This window comes from Colossoma macropomum, unplaced genomic scaffold (genome assembly GCF_904425465.1).
Source record: "Colossoma macropomum unplaced genomic scaffold, Colossoma_macropomum, whole genome shotgun sequence".
NCBI lineage: Eukaryota > Metazoa > Chordata > Actinopteri > Characiformes > Serrasalmidae > Colossoma > Colossoma macropomum.
In genome coordinates this window covers 26,251,455-26,273,657 of record NW_023494790.1, presented here as the reverse complement: position 1 = coordinate 26,273,657, position 22,203 = coordinate 26,251,455, and the positions used below count along the sequence as shown (strand labels likewise).

The window sequence follows — 22,203 nt, the reverse complement described above, 5'->3', positions numbered from 1 at the left end:
ACATGCGAAAACAAGAACTGACCCAATCAGGAACCAACAGAACTTGGATGGTTCTAGTTCCAGTTCATTTTCTATGTGCTTGAGAGACAACTGAAACTGTAATCATAACTATGATTAATGATTTGATTGTCTTTTTGGTCTTTTCTGCATACTTATGTGGCTTGTCAATACACTATCTTGCTTGCTAGGTATTTGCTCGCTAGTTGCGCTCACATATACATAAAAGTCTGTGACTATATATATGTACTCATATATTTTTCTCTGTTGAATCTGAAAATATGAGACAAAAACATTTTGTGGAGACTAGCATAAATACTTATTGCATTAGCATTAACTAGCCTTAACTAGATTATGTCACCTTAGCAAACCCTTTACACATTCCATTCTAGCTAATATTCTGATGCAGTTATTTGTCATGTTATTGTGCTTGGGGAATTTCAATGTTGAGCAAATGCCAAAACACATAAAATGGAACCTTCAGTGCTGAACTGGTGGCCTCAGGGAAAAGCACAGTTCCAGTTTTCTAGTACCAATAGTTCCAGTACTTTGCGTAGTGGAAAAACACATAGACAGCTACACTCTTAAAACAAAAAAAAAAGCAAAGGTGCCAAAAAGGTTCTTCAGAGCAATGTCACAGAAGAACTACGTTTGGTTCCTTAAAGAACCTTTCTAACATGAGTTCACTGGAATGCCACTACATAACAGTGACATAATCATACTATACACATGTAATGACAGATGGCATATGCTGTCATAAGTTGTCATAACAGGCTTTGTCCAGTAAAATAACACTGTCATGTCACCATTACATAGTAATTGTCATGACAGATGCCATAATGTTTGAGATAATGGCACTATTATATTAGTGAATGAAACATATCATGGCAACTCATGACAGCCATGACATGTTTAACCATTGAAACTTTACATTTAAGGAACCTACACATAAAAAATGAAAATGAAACATGTAATTGGTAAGCAACCTTCATGCACTAATGATGTCCATGATGTTGTCTAGCTGTATGTTATTTATTTATTTTTCCCCAGCAAAAAACTCACCAGTTACCAGTCCAGTAAATGCCTGAGGCAGTCAAATGCATTTGAGTTTCCTCTGACAGTGCAGCAATATGACCACACTGAGGTGACTAACTAGGGTTTAGTTTTATATGTACATATACAGTATGTTGATGTGTGCATCTGCATAGGTGTGTCATGGTGTGTGCTGCTGGTCCACCTCAGGGGTTGACAGCTCTGCTGTTGTTCCAGATGTCTTGCTGTTAATAATTAGGCACCATCGTTTCTCTAACAGTTTAATTAAAACTGTCTCCTTTCTTTGTTGGAGCAGCCGGCTCCCCTGAAACCGCACAGCACAGCGTTAGCTAGCTAGACAGATGAGTTAAGAAGTCATGTTTTTAACAGTAATTGCCAGACTCCCCGTTTCCTTGGGGTAGGTGTTGATTGTAAGGTTGATGGAGTAGTGGAGCCGTTGGCAGTTGTGGGGAAGAATGTGCAGTGCAGACCTGTGGAGCTATTCTCCACTTATTCGCATTAGCTGAAACAAAGTCATTGATGAAGTAGGGCCACAGACTGGTGCTGATCTGGAACAGGGATAGGTATTTTAGGACTTAGTCATTAGCATTAGCACCTATTTATTTATTTATTTATTTATTTAAATCATTTTAATGGGATTTGCTCAGGGGTGCATGTAGATGCAGAAGTGCGTGTCCTGTGCTCCACCGTTTTTGCCTCATGGGGACTTTATTCCAGCTTCAAAATTTGAACCAGTGACATTAGCAGTCTTTTAGCTTATATGTGGCAATATTAGCATTTTGGCTACTTATAATAATCTTGTGATTCAAAGGAAAATGCCATTCATTTTCCATTAAGGAAAAAAAAGGCTTAGACACAGAGTTTGGGCATATCGTCAACTCCAGAGTAACACATGACCTCCAAGGTCTACTTCATGTCACTAACTGTGTGAGAATTGATGTGTTACTAATGCTGATTGCCTGATTGTGTGTGTATATATATATATATATATATATATATATATTCAGAAAAAGAAGACCATTTTGAATGGGAGTCTCCCTGCCCCTACATCTGTATACACACTTGACCAAAACATGACCACCCCATAACTCATCTACTCACTATTTATTTCTACGTCCAACATCTGTTTATGTACTATCTACTCTCAACTTCTGATATATTCTTTTCTCTATTATGCTCTTTTATACCTTTTTGCTTGTGAACATTAACAAAAATTCAGCCGTTGTGTATCTTTAAAAATATGTGTGTGACTTGAAGATGTACCCTTCTGCTATGTTTCAGGGTGATAAGCAGGGCTCCAGGGCTCAAATTGGTGGTTGAAACTCTAATGTCGTCCCTCAAGCCAATCGGAAACATTGTGGTCATCTGCTGTGCTTTCTTCATCATCTTCGGCATACTCGGGGTACAGGTGAGTTGTCATTTTTGTGCCGATGACTACTTACAAGCATTTATACTGCACTAAATGAAAGTGCCAGAAGGATTCTTTGGAGGGATGCCTGGTCTAAAACATTCTGTTGACTTCAAACTCATTTATATTAAACGCTTTCTATTATAAGTGCTTAGATTTAGCAGCCTTTAAGTGCAGGAAAACTGCAAAATTAATATGTGGTAATTGATCATATGATACAGTTTTGTCAGATAGAGATTAGGTTGAAAAACACTGGAGTGTTCCTTTAAAGAGCCATTGTTGAAAGATGGATATCATTGGTGCTTCAAGGATGATGAACAACTACACTGTGCAAAGGATCAGAGACCGCACTTCATTTATTTCAGTCAAAATGTCCATTATGTACAAGTTAATCATTTTTTTTTAGCATTAGGAAAGGAAGCAGAAAACATATATTTAACAGAAAATTTCACAGAATCCTTAACAACAAAATATATATTCAGTAAGTTCAATATTGAATGTGTCCACTCTATGCTTCCATTTTTTTTTTCCAGAGACTTGCTTTCAGTTTTTCAAAGAAATCTTCAGGGATACTTCTTATCACACCATCATACTTATCACACCTCTAAAGTTCAGTCTTTGAAGTTGGTTGCATTTTCTGCTTCTCATAACTCAAGTAATCCCAAATAAATTCAGTGAAGTTGAGGTCTGGATTCTGGAGTGGTCAGTTCATTGTTCTAAGAACACCAGCAGCTTCTTTGTTTGATTTAATTTGTCATTATTGATTTATGACAGACATAAATCCTTGCAGACACGTCCTTGTAGATATCTTCAAAAAAATGAATGACTTCATTTACTTCATTGCTATTTTAGAAAATGAAAAAATGAAGGGTGGTTTCTGACTTTTGCACAGTGCTATATATTCTCTTCCTGTTTTGTTTTATCACTGTAATATCAGTCAGTTCAACTGCTTTACACTGTACTGTGAAGCTCCTTTGAGCAAGTACAGTGTTTCATGCAGCAGTGGAGTAATTTATGTCTGTATCATAAAAGCCCAGAGTCATAAATTCTGAGGCCCCAGTGGGCTTCCTCTACAGGATCTTGTCTAAAGGGTCATTAGACTGAAAAAAGAGGTACATGGAGAGAACACATGGCTAAGACTCTGTACAGAGCAGAATACCTGAGGCTCTGAACCCACCCTTGTGTGTGCTGGGACTGCATGATATGACAGCGATGAAAAATGTCTTATTTCATAATTCCTCAACTTTTCTTAGCCCGTGGAGGGGTCCTAAAGCCATTTGTCTTTAATGTCATGAAAAATTATTCTGTGTACGCTTTCTTGTATTATACATGTAGAAATGTCTTTGTCCCTGTCTTTTTTAACATTAAACACTCCTTAAAAAGATGTGTTAAAGGGTTCTTTGGAAGGATGCAATACAAGAACCACTTTTGCTTCTATAGAGAACTTTTCATTTGATGGTTCTCCAGCATTTTTCAAACTATTCTGGCATGTTTGTAGAATACAGTCACTTACGAAAGATAGAATTTAGATCATTTGTCCTGTAGACTCAAAATACACTTACTAGAAGGCTTTTTGCCGTAAATTTTCTATTCTTTTCTAAAGTGTTGCCTTCTAAAGGCTTCTATTATTCATGTATTTTTAGCCAGTGGGTTTTCTGTTCTTCTTTAAGTTCTGAGAAAAAACTTTGAAATTATTGTCTGTGGTGATTATTTATACACTAGCAGGCATAGCAGAGAAAGACTGGGAATGGAATATTCATTGGAATACTGGAGTAATTTGAAGCATAGATAGAGTTCCCTCAGCCCTGCACGTTTTTGTGATTTCCTGCTTAAGAACACCCAGTTTAACTAAGGAAGGGCTTGCTAAGTAACCACATTGTTGGATCAGGTGTGTTGGGAGCAGGGTAAACACTAAAATGTGCAGGGCAAGGGGCGTACTCCAGGACCAAAGTTGGAAACCACTGAATTAAAGAGCCATCCATCTACAGGTTCTTTAAGGGAACCAGAGGTGATTCATCAGTATCATCACTGCAAAGAACCTTTTTGGCCCCTTTATTTTTAAGAATGTAAATCCAGTCCATGACTAGACTCTAGTTGTATTCAAAATCTCTCCCTCTTACAGAAGTTCACTCTGTAGTTTGTCATCCATGTTGTTCGGATTCTCAGTCATATTTTTTTTTAGTCTATTAGTCAGGATCGTACTTCAGTCAGTTCACAGTATATCAAACAATAGGGATGGGAGTTTTCAGCCCATCACACTTCAATTCAATTGCAAGTCAAGATGCCAAGATGAGATTATAAAATAATGCTTATGACAGAGTTGTGTATATTTTGTCTGCCCCTTAAGTAAAGTGAGAGTTATACTTGTGTTAATAAGATTACATGAAGTCCTATGGAAATGTCATTACACTGTAAAGACAGAGTTGTGTGTATTTTCTCTGGCCCCTAAGTAAAGTGAGTATTATGTTTGTGTTCACAAGATATTTATGAATCACTGGGGAAATGCCATTAGACAGTAAAGACAGAGTTGTGTGTATTTTCTCTGGGCCTTAAATAAAGTGAGTTTTATTTTGCTGTTTATAAGATGTTATGAGTCCTAACAGTAATGCCAAAACACTGAAAAGAGTTGTGTATTTTTTATTTTATCTAGTTCTTGAGTCAAATGAATAGTTTGTGCGGTCGGTTTTTGCTGGATGTTCCTGCACTCACAGCGCCTGCTTTGTGGAGTCACATCTTTCCTTTTTCTCTCAGTGGTGGTGAGAGGCACAACCAGTTATTAGGTTTAGGTGGGCAGTCATTTTTTCACATGGGTGATATAGATTTTGAATAAACCGTTTGTCTTCAGTAAATGAAATGATCATTTAAAATCTGCATTTTGTGTTTACTCATGTTGCCTTTATCTTACATTAAAATTAGTTGGATGATCTGAAACATTTAAATGTGAAAAATCAGCAAAAAGAGGAAATCACATATACTTTTTCACAGTACTGTGAATGTGTATGTGGGTTTATGTTGTTTCTGTTGGCTTGAAAGAATCATGTAATTGTCATGTAGCCTCATGAACAATAAATAATTTCTATTTTTTATTTTTATTTATTTATTTATTTCACTTTGTACATTGTGGCTTTATGATTAATCCTTCAGACTGACATACACGGATACTAGGGGTGTGGGAAAAACTCGATTCTTAGATGCATTGCGATGCGGACGTGGACGATTCTGAATCAATTCATAAATGTCAAAAATCGATTTTCTAAATATTTTATTTATTCCGTAATGTTGATGGAACGTAAAATGCGGAACTTGGAAGTGGGTAAGTGCAGCGCCCGGACAGTCTGTAGCGGCACATAACAAAAATACTACTGGATGAGTGAGAAATATGACCGGCACACTGTGCATTAAAGCCAGGTTAGATCAGGAGTCACAACACAAATGATAATAAGAGCCATTTTGTCCTTTCAGCAAAAATCAAACCAGCTTGGGAGCCACAACCTTTAATGTCTAGTATGTCTCAGGGTGTGCTGATGTCCTAGTATAGGCTAAAATATAAACGAGAGCGCAGATTTACTTCGCTCCGCTTCAAGCTTTAGCTCAGCTATAGCCGCTTTCCTGCCCTTTCCACCAGGAAACTTTTCCTCAGAAGCAGAGCAGCTTATTGTAAAATGCCTCTCAGTCTTCGGCTGTTTTATGAGGCTGAAGTCGCTTCTCATTCTCCAGCTTCTTTTTCTAATTTTCCCGTTCCACCTTAAATTCTGCCTGAGGCACCGAATGTAACTGCTGCACCATTTAAGGTGGAACGGGGAAATTCGAAAGAGAAGCGACTTCATCTTCGCAACTTTTTAGTGTTTGACAGTCTCTCGTTGCAGATTTAACGTTCCAGGAAACTGCGCCGCTTATAAATGCGAAAAGTCCACTCATTACCAAATGTTTGTCTTAGCTAAATCTCTCTCTTTGCCTTTTTGTTCACTACTAGCGAGACGAGACTTCGCAGGTATGTGACCTGCAGTCTGCACACCATTTCTCAGTCGTTGAGAACCAGGGTTTTCGCGCTATGTTGCACACTTTGGAGCCGAGATTCAGCGTCCAGTCTTGAAAATATTTTACTGACATAGTGACCCCCACCCTCTCTACAACGAGACCAAAACCAAAGTTAGAAAATCACTGAATTAAACGAGTAGGGCGGCTGTAACGTGCTGCATGGACATCCATTACCACTTGATCTTATTTCATCGTAACTGCACATTTTATCGTGGATGAGTGGCAGCAGCATCTCATGTGCTCCAAACAAGAGCAGTGAATGAGAGCCTTTCAGTTCACTCGCCACATCACTTCCATTTGATTTATTAATAAAAGATATTGGAAGTAAATTCATTATGGATCATTACAAATACTTTGCTTTAAGAGTCCTCACACAGTGACAAAATAGAAATCCTGTATATAAAAAAAGATGTATCGAGATGCATTGATAATCGTGTTATAATCGCATCGCAGCCCTCTGAATCGTAATCAAAATCGTGAGGTGCCTAAAGATTCCCACCCCTAGTGGATACTGTAGTTGAGTTTGTAGACTGATAGACATTTTTCTGTCCACAGCTGTTCAAAGGAAAGTTCTATGTGTGCCACGGGGAGGACACAAGGAATATAACCAACAAATCTGACTGTGAGCTTGCTAAATACAAGTGGGTCAGGCATAAGTACAACTTCGACAACCTGGGGCAGGTAAGCACTTACACTGCTTTGCATTTAATGGACCTCTTTTGAAAGATCATTATTATTATTTTATAGCTCTTCCTGACGGGGATGAGTAACGCTACATTTTATTTCAAAAGCATCTGTTGTTTGTGAAGTCTGTCTGGCATCTCAGCCAAATGAGAGCTTATGCGTCATTCTGTTTTCCATATTTATATTACCTGCTCTGCCCTGACTGTGTTTATTTTTTTTTTTTATAGGCCCTGATGTCTCTTTTTGTACTGGCTTCCAAAGATGGCTGGGTGGACATTATGTATGACGGACTGGATGCTGTAGGGGTTGATCAACAGGTACCCACCAGTTTCTAGTACTTAATTAAGCTAATTAATCCACTAAAACATGCAACTTTATTTATTTTGTTCAATTTACATGTATAGTTCTATCTAATACATTCTTTTAGGCTGATAACTCAAACCAGACCTGATAGCCCACATTTTTGCTCTGTCCTAGCACCCAACACACTTGAACAAAGTCGTTAAAGGGGACCAGTCATACTGTCCAATAGTTTTGATCAATTCTTCTGCCCTCTAAATAAATGACATTATGACTTTTTACCATATTGCTCTAGATATATTTTACTGTTTTGTTCCAGAACCTATTCAGGCATCTTCCTTCCCAGACTTGGTCACTTCAGAATCAGCTGTGAAGACAGGATATTTTGAGAGCCTCAGCACAAGCAGAATATGTTTGAATGTTTTAAGCTAAAACCTGAGTTGGTTCAGTGGTTTAGCTTTTCAAGCTTTTCTCGTAACATTTTTGACGATGTCAGACATTTGAACAGGATCTTTGAATGGAATCAGCCTATTGCAATTTAGTTTAGACTTCTTGGCTTTGCTTGATAAATGTCCAGCCAATGCAATCTTCTTGAGTAAAACTCACATCGTTCCTATTGGCTCTTGGTTCCATATATTTGCATACTGGGCATGTCTTTCCACCTTGTTTACCCTATCGTCTGTGCATTGTCACTCTCCCCAGGCTAGCTTCCCCTGGGTGTCCACTTGTTTTCTAAATTTTTGTAACTCATTTTAGTCAGTACTGAATGGTTTAGTGGTGGTTAAACGCTACATACACTACTTCTGCACTCTGGGCTAAACTGTCAGCATTTGGCAAGATGGTCCAGAGTAATATTACATTGGTTAAGACATTATTATCAATGTCTGTTATAATGAAGTTTCTTCAATACAGTATGAATATGTTGCAGTGATAGTGTAGTTTAGCCTGTCAATGAATTTAGTTTACAATTAGAGAATTTTATTGAGTTAGTACAACTATCACATATAAGTCCAAAATACTCAGTCATTAGTTAGCACACTTTACTCAACTTACTTAGGTATTTAAAACAATAAACATATGATTTGTTCATACTCAGTTCAGGGAATTATCTGTGGTCCAATGATTAGAGTTACTTAAACTTAAATGGTTGAAGGTTTATCGGTTTCCGTTCAACAGAATTGGATTATACACTCGTATACAAACCATTTGAGTTGACTTAACTCATCAGGTTTTACAGTGTGTAATTTCTGGTGTGTGTGAGTTTGAAGGGATTGATTGAGCGTATATGAGTGTATAGACCATTTCCATTGAATGTGACGGGTTGAGCTAGTCAGATGCGTTTCTGTGATTCTCTGTGAGTCCTCTCTCTGAAAAAAATTCACTGCTCTGTTTTTTTCACTTTTTTCTCTAAGTTGGCTTTGATAGTTGACTGCATTCTGGCATGAAAAGCACTTTCTGACATTAATAGATCAAGCATGTTTGGAACTGGGTTAGAAAAAATACATGGACAGGTTTGAGGGGCCATGAGGATTGGTTTGAGAGCTACTAGGCTGTAAGAATCATTATAATTGGGCAGGGCTTCCTAATCCCAGTCTTGGTGACCCCATACTCTTGTTTTTGTGTGTTCCCTACTCTACACGCCTGACTCAGACCACAAGGAGCTTGGCTAATGAGTTGAGCCAGATGTGCTAGATGAGACAAAGCACTGTGCATAACATGGGTTGCCAAGACTGGGACTGAGACTGGGAACCCCTGTAGTAGTGCATTCTAGATCTTCTGTGAAAATTCCCCGATCACAATTCATAGTTGGAGCACCCCTAATATTGGAACATCTTGTCCGTGTGTCTTTTGTATTCATTTCAAATATAGGCATCAGCATTAGCAAATTTCATGACAGCCCGTTTAAATTTCTGATTTCCTCTCTGTCTCTTTGAGAAGTATTTGAAACAAAGATGAGAGATTCACCAGGCTCTAGAAACCATAAAATGCTACATCATCATGTCTGTCTTGGCTTAACAGAGCTAGTCTCTTATTTATTAGTGCCTCAGTAAGCTCCTTACTGTCCACTCAACAGATCTCTCCCTTTAAAGAACCTTATTATACACACTTTCCTCCAAAGATTTTACATTATTGAATGGTGAAAATGGCTGAAAGTTAAATTCCCTTGCCTCTTGCCTCACAAAGGAGTGGTGGAGCTCTGTTCTGCTCTATTTGAACTGAGAAGTTCAGGGTTTAACCTGCCTGTTACAGAACCAGCTGAAGCATTCATGTATTTGAATTGGGATCTTTTATTTAATAATATTTATTTTTTTTAATTTTGCAGCATACTACTGCAACACAGCCAGAATGTATTTCAGTGACAGGTGCCTTCGTAAATGTGCCACTAAATTGTTGTAGGATATGTTTCCTCTCATTTGATCTACTTATAATGTTCTTGTAATTTAATATTCTTAGGATGTAATGCATTCATATAAAACACCGATCAGGCATAACATTATTACCTTGTTTCTACGCTCATTGTCCATTTTATCAGCTCCACTTACTATATAGGTGCACTTTGCAGTTCTGCAATTACAGACTGTAGTCCATCTGTTTCTCTGCATACTTTGTTAGCCCCCTTTTACCCTGTTCTTCAGTGTGTTGTATATATTTGGAGTGCCTGATGGACTTTAGCATGAGGAGAATTCCATTCCAGTATTCCAGTATTTACCTTAATGTTTCTATGTGTGTTTCAGCCTATTATGAACTACAACCCTTGGATGCTGCTCTATTTCATCTCTTTCCTCTTGATCGTGGCTTTCTTCGTGCTCAACATGTTTGTGGGTGTGGTGGTGGAGAACTTCCACAAGTGTCGGCGACACCAGGAAGCGGAGGAGGCCAAGCGTCGCGAGGAGAAGCGCCTGAAAAGGATGGAGAAAAAGAGAAGGAGTAAGGAGAAGGAGCTGGCTGGTCGGTAGTCTTTCCACATCTTTCTGAGTCCTGCTTGACCGTTAGATTTGACAGAGCGCTAAATTCCAAGCTAACGCTAAACAGAATGATCCGCGTCTGATGAATGAGATGCTCGGGCCCGCGCGTAGCTAGGACGCTCCCGACCCCCCAGCCTGCCCCCTCTGCCTGGGAACGTAGCTAGAGCATGTCCCGAGGCCTGCATGGTGGCCTGCTTTCTGAGAGAGAGCAGGGTGTGTGGTATATCCCTGTCCTGGGGGTCTGCCAAGTCTGCTCTTCTCATGCATGCAGGGCAGTGCAGTCTGAGTAGTAAACAGATTTCTTTAGTTTTGCCAAGTTTGTCCACAAAAATAAACAGATGAAAAGTTGGTAAGATCCTACAGCCCTAATCACACCGAACAAACTTGCCGGTTTCCACCTTTTTATATCTTAGTCCACTGCCTACTATTAATAGCACAAGGTTACAGCAAAATTTTCAAGAGTTTTCCACTTAAATCTGTCTGATGATCAATGTTTGGCAGCATATTGTGAGCCAACGTGATAGTAGACAGTGGCAATGCTTTTTTGTACCCTTGAGAAATACAGATGATAATTTGCCCTCTGCTATAAACAATGAAAGGTGTTCAGTCACAAAGAAACAATCAAACCAGTCCACAACTAAAATCAACACAACCACACACCAACTCTCAGAAATCTCACTATACAACTTATTCTGACAGTAAATGGTCATATTTTGTCTCTTATTCTTGCACCCCGAAAGAACCCCTGTTGGTCTGCCTGAATTGATTCATATCCCTATTTGAGTTGTGCATTGTCTAAGGGTTTTTATTTATTTATTTATTTATTTATTTACCCACCCCTTTCCTTCCCGCTGAAATGGGAACAGCTTCAAGTTCTTTTCCTTTTTCTTCTCTTGAAAGTCTAATTTCTTTGTGGCTTGAGTGGTTTATGTTGCAACAAGAGTGGTAGGTCTCAAGTGGAGTACAAGGTAAGCTTTAATCTTATCCAATCAGTTTACTTTGTGATGCTGCAGCTGGTTTGTTGATTAGGAAGCATGTTTTATAGTGCGCCTCAGTTGACGCTGCCGTTTGAGGACAAGACTCATTAACTGCCCAAGTGTAGAGATTTATAAGTAGCTAACTAACAACATATATTTATTCTATAGCAGCCCTGCCAGACACAGTGAGAGTGCAACATTTTCAGTTGACTAGCAATTGTACATTTCATTTAGATTTCCTAACTGAATGTTTAACTCCAATAGTATAATATAATGATTTATTATCCAAACTAAATTAATGTGTATTGGATGTCTTTGGACAAACAGAGTCAAATGGCCAAATGTAGCCAACTAGATTAACAGTAATGCTAGTCATGAATGCACCAGCATTGTCAGTCACTCAGGATCTGTGAGAACATTTCTGGAGGACCTATTTTGTGTTAGCTGGGAATTTATATTATACCAATAAAGTCATGCAGTGACACACAGCCAGGAATACAAATACCTCGCTTACATAAAAGACGTCCTACAAGAGTCTTGCAGATTCTGAGTGACTAATAACTCTGACGGTCACTCATTGAACTATTGTCACATTTGGAGCTAGAATTCTATTTCATTTCTACTGACCACCGGAGGCAGTGTAAAGCAAGTGAAGGGTGATTACTAATAAAGTGACAAAGAATTGGACTCATCTGAAGTGAAGCAGTAGCAGTCCCAAGTAGGACTTCTGTGTCCAAGGGGAATTTATATTATACCAGTAATATCAAGCAGTGACATGATGTGTGATCCAATCAGGAATACAAATTATGTCCTGAAAAGAGGACATAGAAATAGAGGATGTATGGTCACCCTAACACAGAGGAGTTAGCCATAGCTAATAGCAACTGCTAGATTCACATTATGGTTAGGGCTGATATAGAAATGCCCAGGTAACACAGCAGCTCGGATATAGGGTGACCAAATGTCCTCTACCTAAAAAAACGCGTCTGGCCAGGATTTCAGGGATTGCCTAAAATGTTCAGGATTTGGCTTTGCTTTCATGTTGATATTTGCTTTCTGCAGCCTGCCTTATGCTGCCCTCCTGCCCCCATCGTCCTCTTTTTTGAAAGCCAAAATATCATTATCCTAATGTAGTAGTAGAATCCATTTCTTCTATAACCTGACATCAATGCTAGTATATCCAATGGCTCTGATTGGGTGCAAGTCTGGGAAGCCAACAGTAACACACTGAGCTAGCAGTCTAACCATCCGCAAGGCTGGCTGGGAAAGCCAACTGTGTCAACCCAAGCTAATGAGATTGAGTGATCGGAGATGAGTCACTGCTCTCAAAGCCTGTGGGGGAAAGAACAGAAGCTGCGATATTGTCGCCAAGATGTACGAGAACAGTCTAAGTTGTCAGTCTGTGTTTATATTACTGGTTGTGTCATACATTTTGTCACTGCATAACTTTGTTGGTAGAAGATATAATCGACTGTGTACCTGTGTGTGGTGGTCAATAGGAATGTAATAGAGCTCTTATGTAACTTGAATAGAGAATGCACAGATGCCTTTTTGAGTGTTTTTTTACAGTCCAGCAGACCGAAACAGGAAAATAGGTTTAGCCTTCTCACAATGTCTAATTACAACCAGATTAACAAATTCATCTTGCTAGTAGTCGTCTGGATCATGGTTGCAGCCAAACAGCCACTACATGGAGAAGCAATCCAACACTTCAGAAAAAACTTTAAACTTTTACTTTAAACTTTACACTGAATTTTTAACCTGTAAACTTTTATAAACTTTGACATGAAATGTTAAATAGGATACACCACATTTTTCTTGCTATTCCTGGCTCAGTGCCAACTCCTAACAAAACTGAGCAATGCCAAGTAATAGAACATGAGAGAGACTAAGAGACCACCCCTGCCCCCGCCTCATAATGTCCAAAATTTACCTAGAATCTATGTACATGAGCCAGCTAAATGCAATTGAGTGACTTGTAAGGGAAGTTCAAGAGTGGCTTCACTTCCAAAAAGTGCTATCATACCTCTAAAAACTTAAGCCTGCTTGGTGTAATCTCCTGAAAGAAGCAAACCCTCAAAACAAGGCAATGGTACTGCAACAGCATTGTAAACAACAGTACTGAAGGCTGGTTCTGGACTCAGAATAATTGGAAATACCTACAAATACAAGAACTTTCATAAGCACATTCTCCTTAAAAGTCCTCACTTTTCACTTAGGGTAAAGCCTTCTTTGGCCCCACCTGATTAACATGGTCTGATTCTTCTAGATATATTGCTGACGGGTGTCAGTTGGCCCGGTCCTGAAGGCGGAGTGACAGGTACAGAGCGTTTCTGGCATGCTTATGTGTTCACCATGGTTGGGTTAAGGGGGTTTGGTTGCAGGCAACATGAGGGTGGGCACCTTCAACAGCCCAAGACCTCACCTCATCTGATCTCATTTAAGCCCGTGGGAATCGTCTGTGGAAGTCTTGTTTGTGCAGTTACCCACAACTCATCCACTGTCCACCAGCATCACCGACACCAGCCAGCCAAACCTCACTCTCACACAGTATATCACACACACAGACAGACAGAGGGAGACAGACAGAGGGAGGGGCATAGAGAGAAGAGGAGAAGGTACCTCTAGTATTAGAGCAACTGCTTTTATGGTTTTGTCTTAATTAAACAGCGTAACTTCTATATATAGTCGCTGTTGTAACAAAACCTTGTATATCCAAATATGCACGTGTACAGTAGAAGGAAGAAAATGTTCTTAACGTCAGGGTATGTTAATGTAACATACTTTTATTTAAGTCATTTTGGAGTGTTTCTATTGGTCAGTGTTGGGATTACTCAAAAATAGGTCATCAATTACAAATTGCTAATCTCTAATGAGATTAGTTTACTTATTATTGCTCTTGCTCTCTAAAATAACAGTTCAAAAACAGCTGCCTCAGAATAACATCTTTAGGAAAAAAATGTAGAGCTACAGAGCTTTTACTGAATGAAAATCGAGCCTGGCCTGTTTAGGTGAGTTTGGGGCTCTTTCTTCTTCAACATGGGGATTTTTATCCATCAGTTTGATATTAGTATGATTAGATGCTTTTGCACTACTGTATTGAGTGACCCCCAACACTGCTATTGCCCCATTCAACATTAAATGTTCACACAATGTTAAAGGCAGCTGGTCTTTCCAAATGATGGGAAAAAAACTAAAAATCAAATGAAAAAAATGGAGTTACAAGGTTTGATATGGCAACGAGGATATGGATATGTACTATTATTTTGTAAGTACTAGCATTTCTTCATAGAATAGTTTAATGTGTTGAGCAAAATATAATAACACATTCTTGGTATCATATCGTAGATCCAGTGTAAGACCACCCTCTTGCCGTTGCCCTCATTGCAACACATTGTGGCTGACTGTGTGAGGGGAACTTACAGAGCTATAGTCTTTAATCTGTCTGCCTCTGATTGCTCTCATTGGTTGGTTGTCGTTGCGCAGTGCTCACTTTGTATTGTGATGTAACCTCATGACACTGTTTTCACAGTTCTGGTGGCATAGTGAGACGTCTTAACACACCACACCACTCATCTCAGTCAGAGACTGCATGACTGTGTGAAAACTCATGTGCGACTGATATGACCAAACTGTACATCCATGTGATGTATTAGCTTTAAACAGTAATTTACATGATACTGCTTTACCATCACTAGAGAGAATATTTCTGGGAAAAAAAGTCAAATAGACAGATGGTGATGATCTCAGGTGATGAGAAGAAAGTGTCAGCCATTCCTTCTGAAATTGAAGGAGGGTAAAAGGCAAAATGCTGGTTTGTTGGCACATGTGACAGCTGTACATGTGCTGATTTTTTTCATGGCAGTGGATGGGCTTTTGGTTCTGATCCCAGTGAGACAGACAAATGTGACGGGGCATTTTTAAATCTAGAAGCTTCCGCAGCAGAGTGTTCACAATATGTTTCTGTCTGCTTATGTAATTAAGTTGGAAAGCTCAGCATTCATATGTATAGAGTGTGTTTACTGGTGCTGTGCTCAGTCAGACTGAGAGGCCTCTTATCTCTCTGCCACTGTTGGTGGCTGAGAAATTCTTTTTCAGACGCCCAGGGCCCCCCATGAATTCGCCCTCCTCTGCACTTCTCTCCTTTATTATCCCCTCAGCTTTAGTCTGCCCTCCCCTCGCTCCCTCAGTATTTATTTCCCTTTTGTGTTGTTCTCTTTTAACCACTTTTAGACACCTTCATTTCTTCTGAATTTCGTTTTTTTACAGCCCGCTGTGAGCACAGTGCTATAGTTTGAGTCAGGGCATTGAAAGGAGCAGTAAGTACCACCTTCCATTAAAATCATTAAAAAAAGAACATCAGTGAGGGTGACAGCAGTAAGCTAGGAATGTTTCACAGTGACATGCAGCAAAAGCTAAGGATAGCACATGGGCTAGGAACACTAAGACTGGGACATTGGGGAACAGCTATCCTTTTACCTATTCAAGTATATGAATATGGCTGCAGCATTTAAGGCCACTGCACATCGGATGCAACGCGTCGCACAGCATCACGTCACATAGCAGAGCACTGCTGTACAGTGCTGGCAGGGAGAGGCAATAATCGCCAGGTTCATCTGTACACTGTACTCATATAAATTGAATAAAATAGGACTTTCAGCAGAATGGTTATGGTTAATCAGTCATTTAATTAAATAATTATCAATAGTTAATAATCAGTTATAGAGATAATCATTAATAGTTGCTCTAGAATAGAACATTGAGATTTTGTTCCATGTGAAACACTGTGAAAAAATTTAGTTATAAAACCATGTACTCAGTAGCTTTCTGCATTATACTTTGCTTAATCATTAGGTTGCTTGACTATGTGTATCTTTTTTATCCCCCAATCTTTGGGCAGTGCTCTAAAGAAATTCTGCAAAGACAAAACTCTGATAGGTAGCCAGTTTGTTTGTTTATTTGTTTACCATTTATGTTTTGCAGGATAAAGTATTTTTATAGCTAACAGCCTGGTTGTGTCTGTTTTAGAAAATGAACTAACAGAGAGTAGCTAGATTAGTTCTAATTTATCTGGAATATTTTTATTGTGGTAACTGAAAGAACAACAGCATAAATAATCAATAAGAATCCACAAGTGAGTATTATTTGGCAGATGTTGAGCATATATAAGGCAAATATTGAGAAATTAAAAGGCCATATTATGGAAAACTGAACTTTATGTTTTAACCAATTGAGTTTAATGTGGTAGATAAACATTGTTCAAACATTAGTCTCAAACCGTACCCTTCACTCTCCAGTCCATACAGTTCAAATATGGAAACTAAGCTTACTTAACCATTACTGTTTTGTGATGTCATAAAAAAACAATAGCCTACATATAACACACTGAAGTTATAAGCAGTTAAGCAGTGTTTCAGTCTGGACTACTTTTTGAATGAAGCACAATAAGGACAGCCAGATAATTTGGATATATGTATACATCAGTATTAAGGCACCATAACAAAACCAGCCTGTTTAATTCTAAGGAATAAAGAGAGGTTGGAAATTGGTCATGTAAATGTAAATATGAGTTATGGCTGTTTTTGGCACATAAAACCCCACAAACATCATAAGTGAACCACAGGGAAGAAGATAAAATACAAAAAACATGGGTGCATAGATGCACTTTCATACAGTGCGTCATTTAGGAAAGTCACTCAGCTCTCAATGATTGCTGCATATGTGTAATGACCACATTGTCACTGCCCTCTGGATGGAGAAGTGACAGGCTCCGTTTTGTTTCTAATTAGCGAACAATGCGTTAATTAGCCGGCCGTCCAGTTCGAGTGTGCTTCAGCATGTTTTAGAATTCTGCACGGGTTCTGGATAGGAGGGGTTTTACCCCCCACCAATCTGTCTCTCTCAATTAGCTCCTGTTCCTCTCGGGTTGGCCTGCTGCAGCTGCTGTGTGCTAGCGCAGAGAATCAAAGGGGCTGGTTAATCATATCACTTGGTGGTAGGGCCAAAGCCATCTGCTTCTTCTCTACCTGTGTCCGGCTCTGACACTGTTTATTGGCTACTCACTGAGGTGTCTCATTGAAGGCCTGCTAGAAAGTCTGCTAGGACACAGCCTGTAAGTCATAATGAGCTACTTTCTTTCTGTACGTGCTTTTTTGTGCGTAGGATATTGCTGACTTTCTTTTCTTAATACATGCATCCATGCTGTTGATGGCTGCATTACTTGTACTGTGACTGGAGAAAACTCTAGTCCATATGCATGAAGCAGTTCAAAGTGCTTCATCGTTCTCCTTTTTAGTATGTGCAGAATGCCCATGCCATTCACTTCTGCATTAGTAGCACATTTCCTAGAAGAAACCCCAGTTGACATGTTGTAGGTGTTTCAAATTAATAGGAAGCCTGTGTTCACGCTTGGCATTTTTGTATGGAAAAAGTGCTTTTTTGGTGCAATTTTGTGCTGATGGGAGAGGAAAAAAAATGACTCAGGTGACATACACTATAACCATATCAGTGCTGCTTTGTATTAAGTTGTGTTACTAATTACTAAAGTAATTCACTTTTTATTAGATTTTTTTAATAGTATTGTGGTCAAGATCTTTAGAGGTAAGTTCAAGTCAAGACTGAGACCAAGACGATCCAATACCTGATTGAGATTTTTTTAGTATATAATATTCTGATCTGTTTGAATTTAGGAACCAGTGAAGATCAACAAATAATTAACACCCTGTTAAGCCATCATAGAAAGTTTAACGCGAAAGAACTGACCAGACACTCACAGATTAAAAGAGGAAAGTAGGCTTTTCTAGTTAGTATGTGATCCAAACTCAGAAAACAGGCACAGGTCAAATCCAAAACAAGCCAAAAGCACAAAGGGACAAACATAACAAAAACAGGCAAACACAGTTCAAAAGGGCAAAGCTAAAAGGCAAAGTCCAAAGTCCAAAAACACAGTCCGATACAGAAGCAGGCAAATAAATACAGAAAGAAACACTCAGTAACTCAGAGGAAAGAAGCAATACCTCGCAATTACTAAACTAAAGCCTTGGCTTTAAATGCTATCTATCATAGGTCATACGACAAACAAGACAGGTGCATAAGATTAGTTTTCAGGGGGAAGGGAATCGATGATTTGCTGTGGATGGTGGTGTGGTAGTCACATGATCACTAAGGGAGTTATAGGAATTGGATTTCTCCAAAGTGTCAGATCAATCAGATCCTCAGCTAGCAATAAAAAAAAGTTCAAGCTGACCCTGAAACCCCAATATAAGACCAAGACCATTGATTTATAGTCTTGAGACTCAAGTAGTATAAAAATATACAATAAATATATATAAAAAAAAAGCATGTAGCCTCTCTCTGCAGGCCCTCTAGTGGCCATTCTGCCAGCCAAATAGAAATCTGCTTTGATGTTTTTAATTAATCTGAACAAATAAAATATATTCCCCATAATTCTGTTATCAGATAAACTAGGACACTGTTGACTCTCTGTGTGTGAAATATTGTGAGTCTATACTGAACTGCTAGCGAGCAATGGGGACTGAAAGAGCAGTAAAAAGTAGCTTTAAACACAATAATAATAATAATAATAATAATAATAATATAAAACTTTTATAAATGTTAACTTGCTAGCTCAGCTATGAAGATAAAAATCCAGTTTGCTGTTGGTTTTGTAAATCATATATTGCTACTGTGAAAAGAGGTTTAAAGCGTTCATATTCTTTCTATAGAATTACACATAAATTATATGCTTTCCATAAAATTATACGTAAATTGTATAAGGCGGTTGAGGAGAGATGGTTAGTGTGAACACAGCCTAAATTATTGTAGTCTAAATATAGCATTTGGAACTAGTATTCCTACATTTATGTCTGAAATATACTCATGAATTTAAATATTTCTAATGTTAAACGAGAGGATTCTCAAAATTTATCTATGATTTTTAAAGGAATAAGTTACTTGTCAAATTGAATTTCTGGTGCTCGTTTCATAAGAGAAGTGAAACAAATGTTTTATAATCATAACAAATAGAGTTTTAGGGGATTTTGACTGCATACAAAGTTATACATTATACATTTTTTTTGTATGTATGCATATGATTGTGGCTGTGATAGGCCTTTGATGTATCTCATTAATAATGGGATGTGCACTTACGTTTATTAAACTTTTGATTTTTTTTGTCTTCACTTAGCTAGTATATAATGTGGTCTTGTCATGGGAGCTGAGCAGCAGAGTGCAAGAGGAAGAAAGCGAAATGACAGCATGTACTCTTGGCAGGAGAAGGCAGCACGGTCGCTTATGTAATCTGGCAGCTTTCAGGAACCATTTCCTTTCTTCCTTCTGCAAGTGAAAATGAACTCAAAGTATTCGTGTTCCTTATGTTATGCAAGCGACGTCTTCGGTGAATGAACAGATGGTGCAAATTTTTTCAGCTGAAGAATAACTTTTTTTTATATATTGTACTTTACGTATGTCTTTCCTCTATAGATATCCCCTCAGTTGGTGCAGTTCTAGTTAAAATGTTCAGGTGACCTCAGAATAGCCCCACTTTAAGAAATCCTTAACCAGTAGAACATTTTGTTGTGTTCCTCAAGGGAGCTGAAATGTTTCCTTTGGCTCTTGCTGACGGAGTGCTTCTCAGTTTCACTTTTGAACATGTGCAGTGCTTCGTCTGCTGATCCCAGCCATGACAGCAAAACAACAAAAAGTGGGAAAGATGAAGCAGTGTGCCAACTCGTACAGATTTACCGCAGGAGCCAGCCTGTTCTACTCGGAGTCTTTTGCATCAGTTCTTTTGTATAATTTGGCAACAAAGGACAATTTTTAGAACGCTTTACTTATTTCCACCATGAGAAATGTAACTGACCTACCCATACTGCCCTGAAATGCATTCTTTGATAGGAGCTGTTGGACAAGCTTACAGATTGCTGACAAAAACCTGAGACAACATGATGAGAATTTGTAGTGCACAACTCATAACAGCTACATTTAGAGAGTGATATTCATCTCAAATTATATTTATGTTGTGTGAGTGTGAATGGCCATACTGTTAAGATAGATCAGGAGTAGTTAATTTATTTATTTACTTAGCTATGAGGCTAGCTACAGTTTTCATGATAGCAAATTTGTTGTACTTTCCAACCTTGGGCTCCTGAGTAGCACAACCATTGGTCCTGTTATTGGCCCTCAGTCAATCTTCCATGATGCCACAGCCATCCGTAATCAGGTGTCCAAAAGAATATATTTGGTCTCACTCTCTCTGGATGAGTAGGAGGGCCCTCCCTTTCCCCCACCACTCATCACAATGCTGTCTGTTAGCTGACGTCATGGAATTGCTTAGTAGTTAAAAGCAATTAAAAAAGATACAGTAGCTGGATTATGTGTCTCAGAGGAAGCACATACTAGCCTTTGCCATCCCAGCTTGGAAGCACTGTGTGATAGAAGAAGACCCAGCTAGTGGAAGGATTCAGTAGTTTGAAAGGAAGTTTTGCCAGCATTCTGTACATTTTATGAAAAAGGCTACATCTTCAGTGCATAATTGGAACATATTCCAGTGCAGTTATATTTTTTTAAATTGCATTGACTCTATATACTCTGTCCTGAGTCCAAGCTTTTTATTTTATTGTTTTGTTTCAAAACATTGGATTACAAAATGGTAAAAATATGTACTTTTTCCCCTGAGAAAGCCTTCCTCAAGGTACACAGTTGGATCTTTTGAGGGTACATTTACATTGTTTGTACTTTGATGAACAAAGATGTACCTGCACAGTATCTTTCGTCAGACAGTATAAAGCTTGTCCAACTTCACAACAGTTGCTACAAAAGAGCACATTTGTGGGCACAGCATGGACAGGTGAATTTGACCTGGCAGTCCAAGCTGTAATAAACTTGTGTAAGAGTGAAGGTAGGGTGAAATTGTCACATAAAAAGAGTTCTTTTATAGGTCTCAGGGTCCTGTGGCTGGCTTTTTGTTGTCTTTCTAGATGGAGCATGGAGTTCGTAAAGAATCAGTGTTCATGTGGCTGCTCACAGCAGTCACACACATGTACCAGTGCCCAGATGGCAAAGCAAGCCAAGCATACTCAAGAATAAAAAAGACAATCCAATGAAAAAAGCAAAAGAGTTCATGTTCTCAGACAGTTTTAGTGCACGCTTGATTCACACTGCGAGGATTTAGGCTTTTCTTGTGGAAAAGGACAGAAATAACTCTTCTTGGATACTTCGGAACTTGATGATTGATTGCTGTAGACACAAGTGAACTGTTGGGGGATGTGTTTTAAAGTCTGTTATCTAACAGGTGTACATGCAGACAGTTCTCTATTTTGGGATGTTATTTGCCAAATCACGTGACTTGGATAGGATACTACACCTTTTCAAGGATTTTACGAGTGATACCTAATGAAAAAAAGTGATGTACTGAATTTACTTGGATACAGATAGATTCAGGAAGATCTATTACGTCAACATTCCCAAGAGTAGGTAAACTAAAAAATAACATTCCCAGTCCTTGGGCAAGACTCCTAATGCTACAATTGCCTACATCTATAATGTGATATAATTGTAAGTCACTCTGGATAGGAGCATCTGCCAAATACATAAATGTAAATGTGGATGTGTTGATGTAATACAGGTTATTCATGTGGAACTGATGTACACATTTGAATCAAGTAAATTCAATGCACCACTTTTTTCCAGTGTACTGATTGAATGGTGACGAATGGCACTGCTCTCTACACATCATCACACTCACCTTGCAATCCATCCACCACACCAAGCTCCACAGCCC

The 22,203-nt window shown here is 38.7% G+C and overlaps 1 protein-coding gene across 1 annotated transcript in view; it reads left to right on the top strand.

Moving 5' to 3' along the window:
• cacna1g (calcium channel, voltage-dependent, T type, alpha 1G subunit) overlaps window positions 1–22,203 on the top strand; it is a 310,514-nt gene that overhangs the window by 244,401 nt on the left and 43,910 nt on the right. Inside the window, 5 exon segments of the mRNA XM_036572800.1 lie at window positions 2,332–2,458; window positions 7,052–7,177; window positions 7,408–7,497; window positions 10,216–10,408; window positions 13,693–13,743. Coding sequence (XP_036428693.1) covers window positions 2,332–2,458; window positions 7,052–7,177; window positions 7,408–7,497; window positions 10,216–10,408; window positions 13,693–13,743 — 587 coding nt within the window.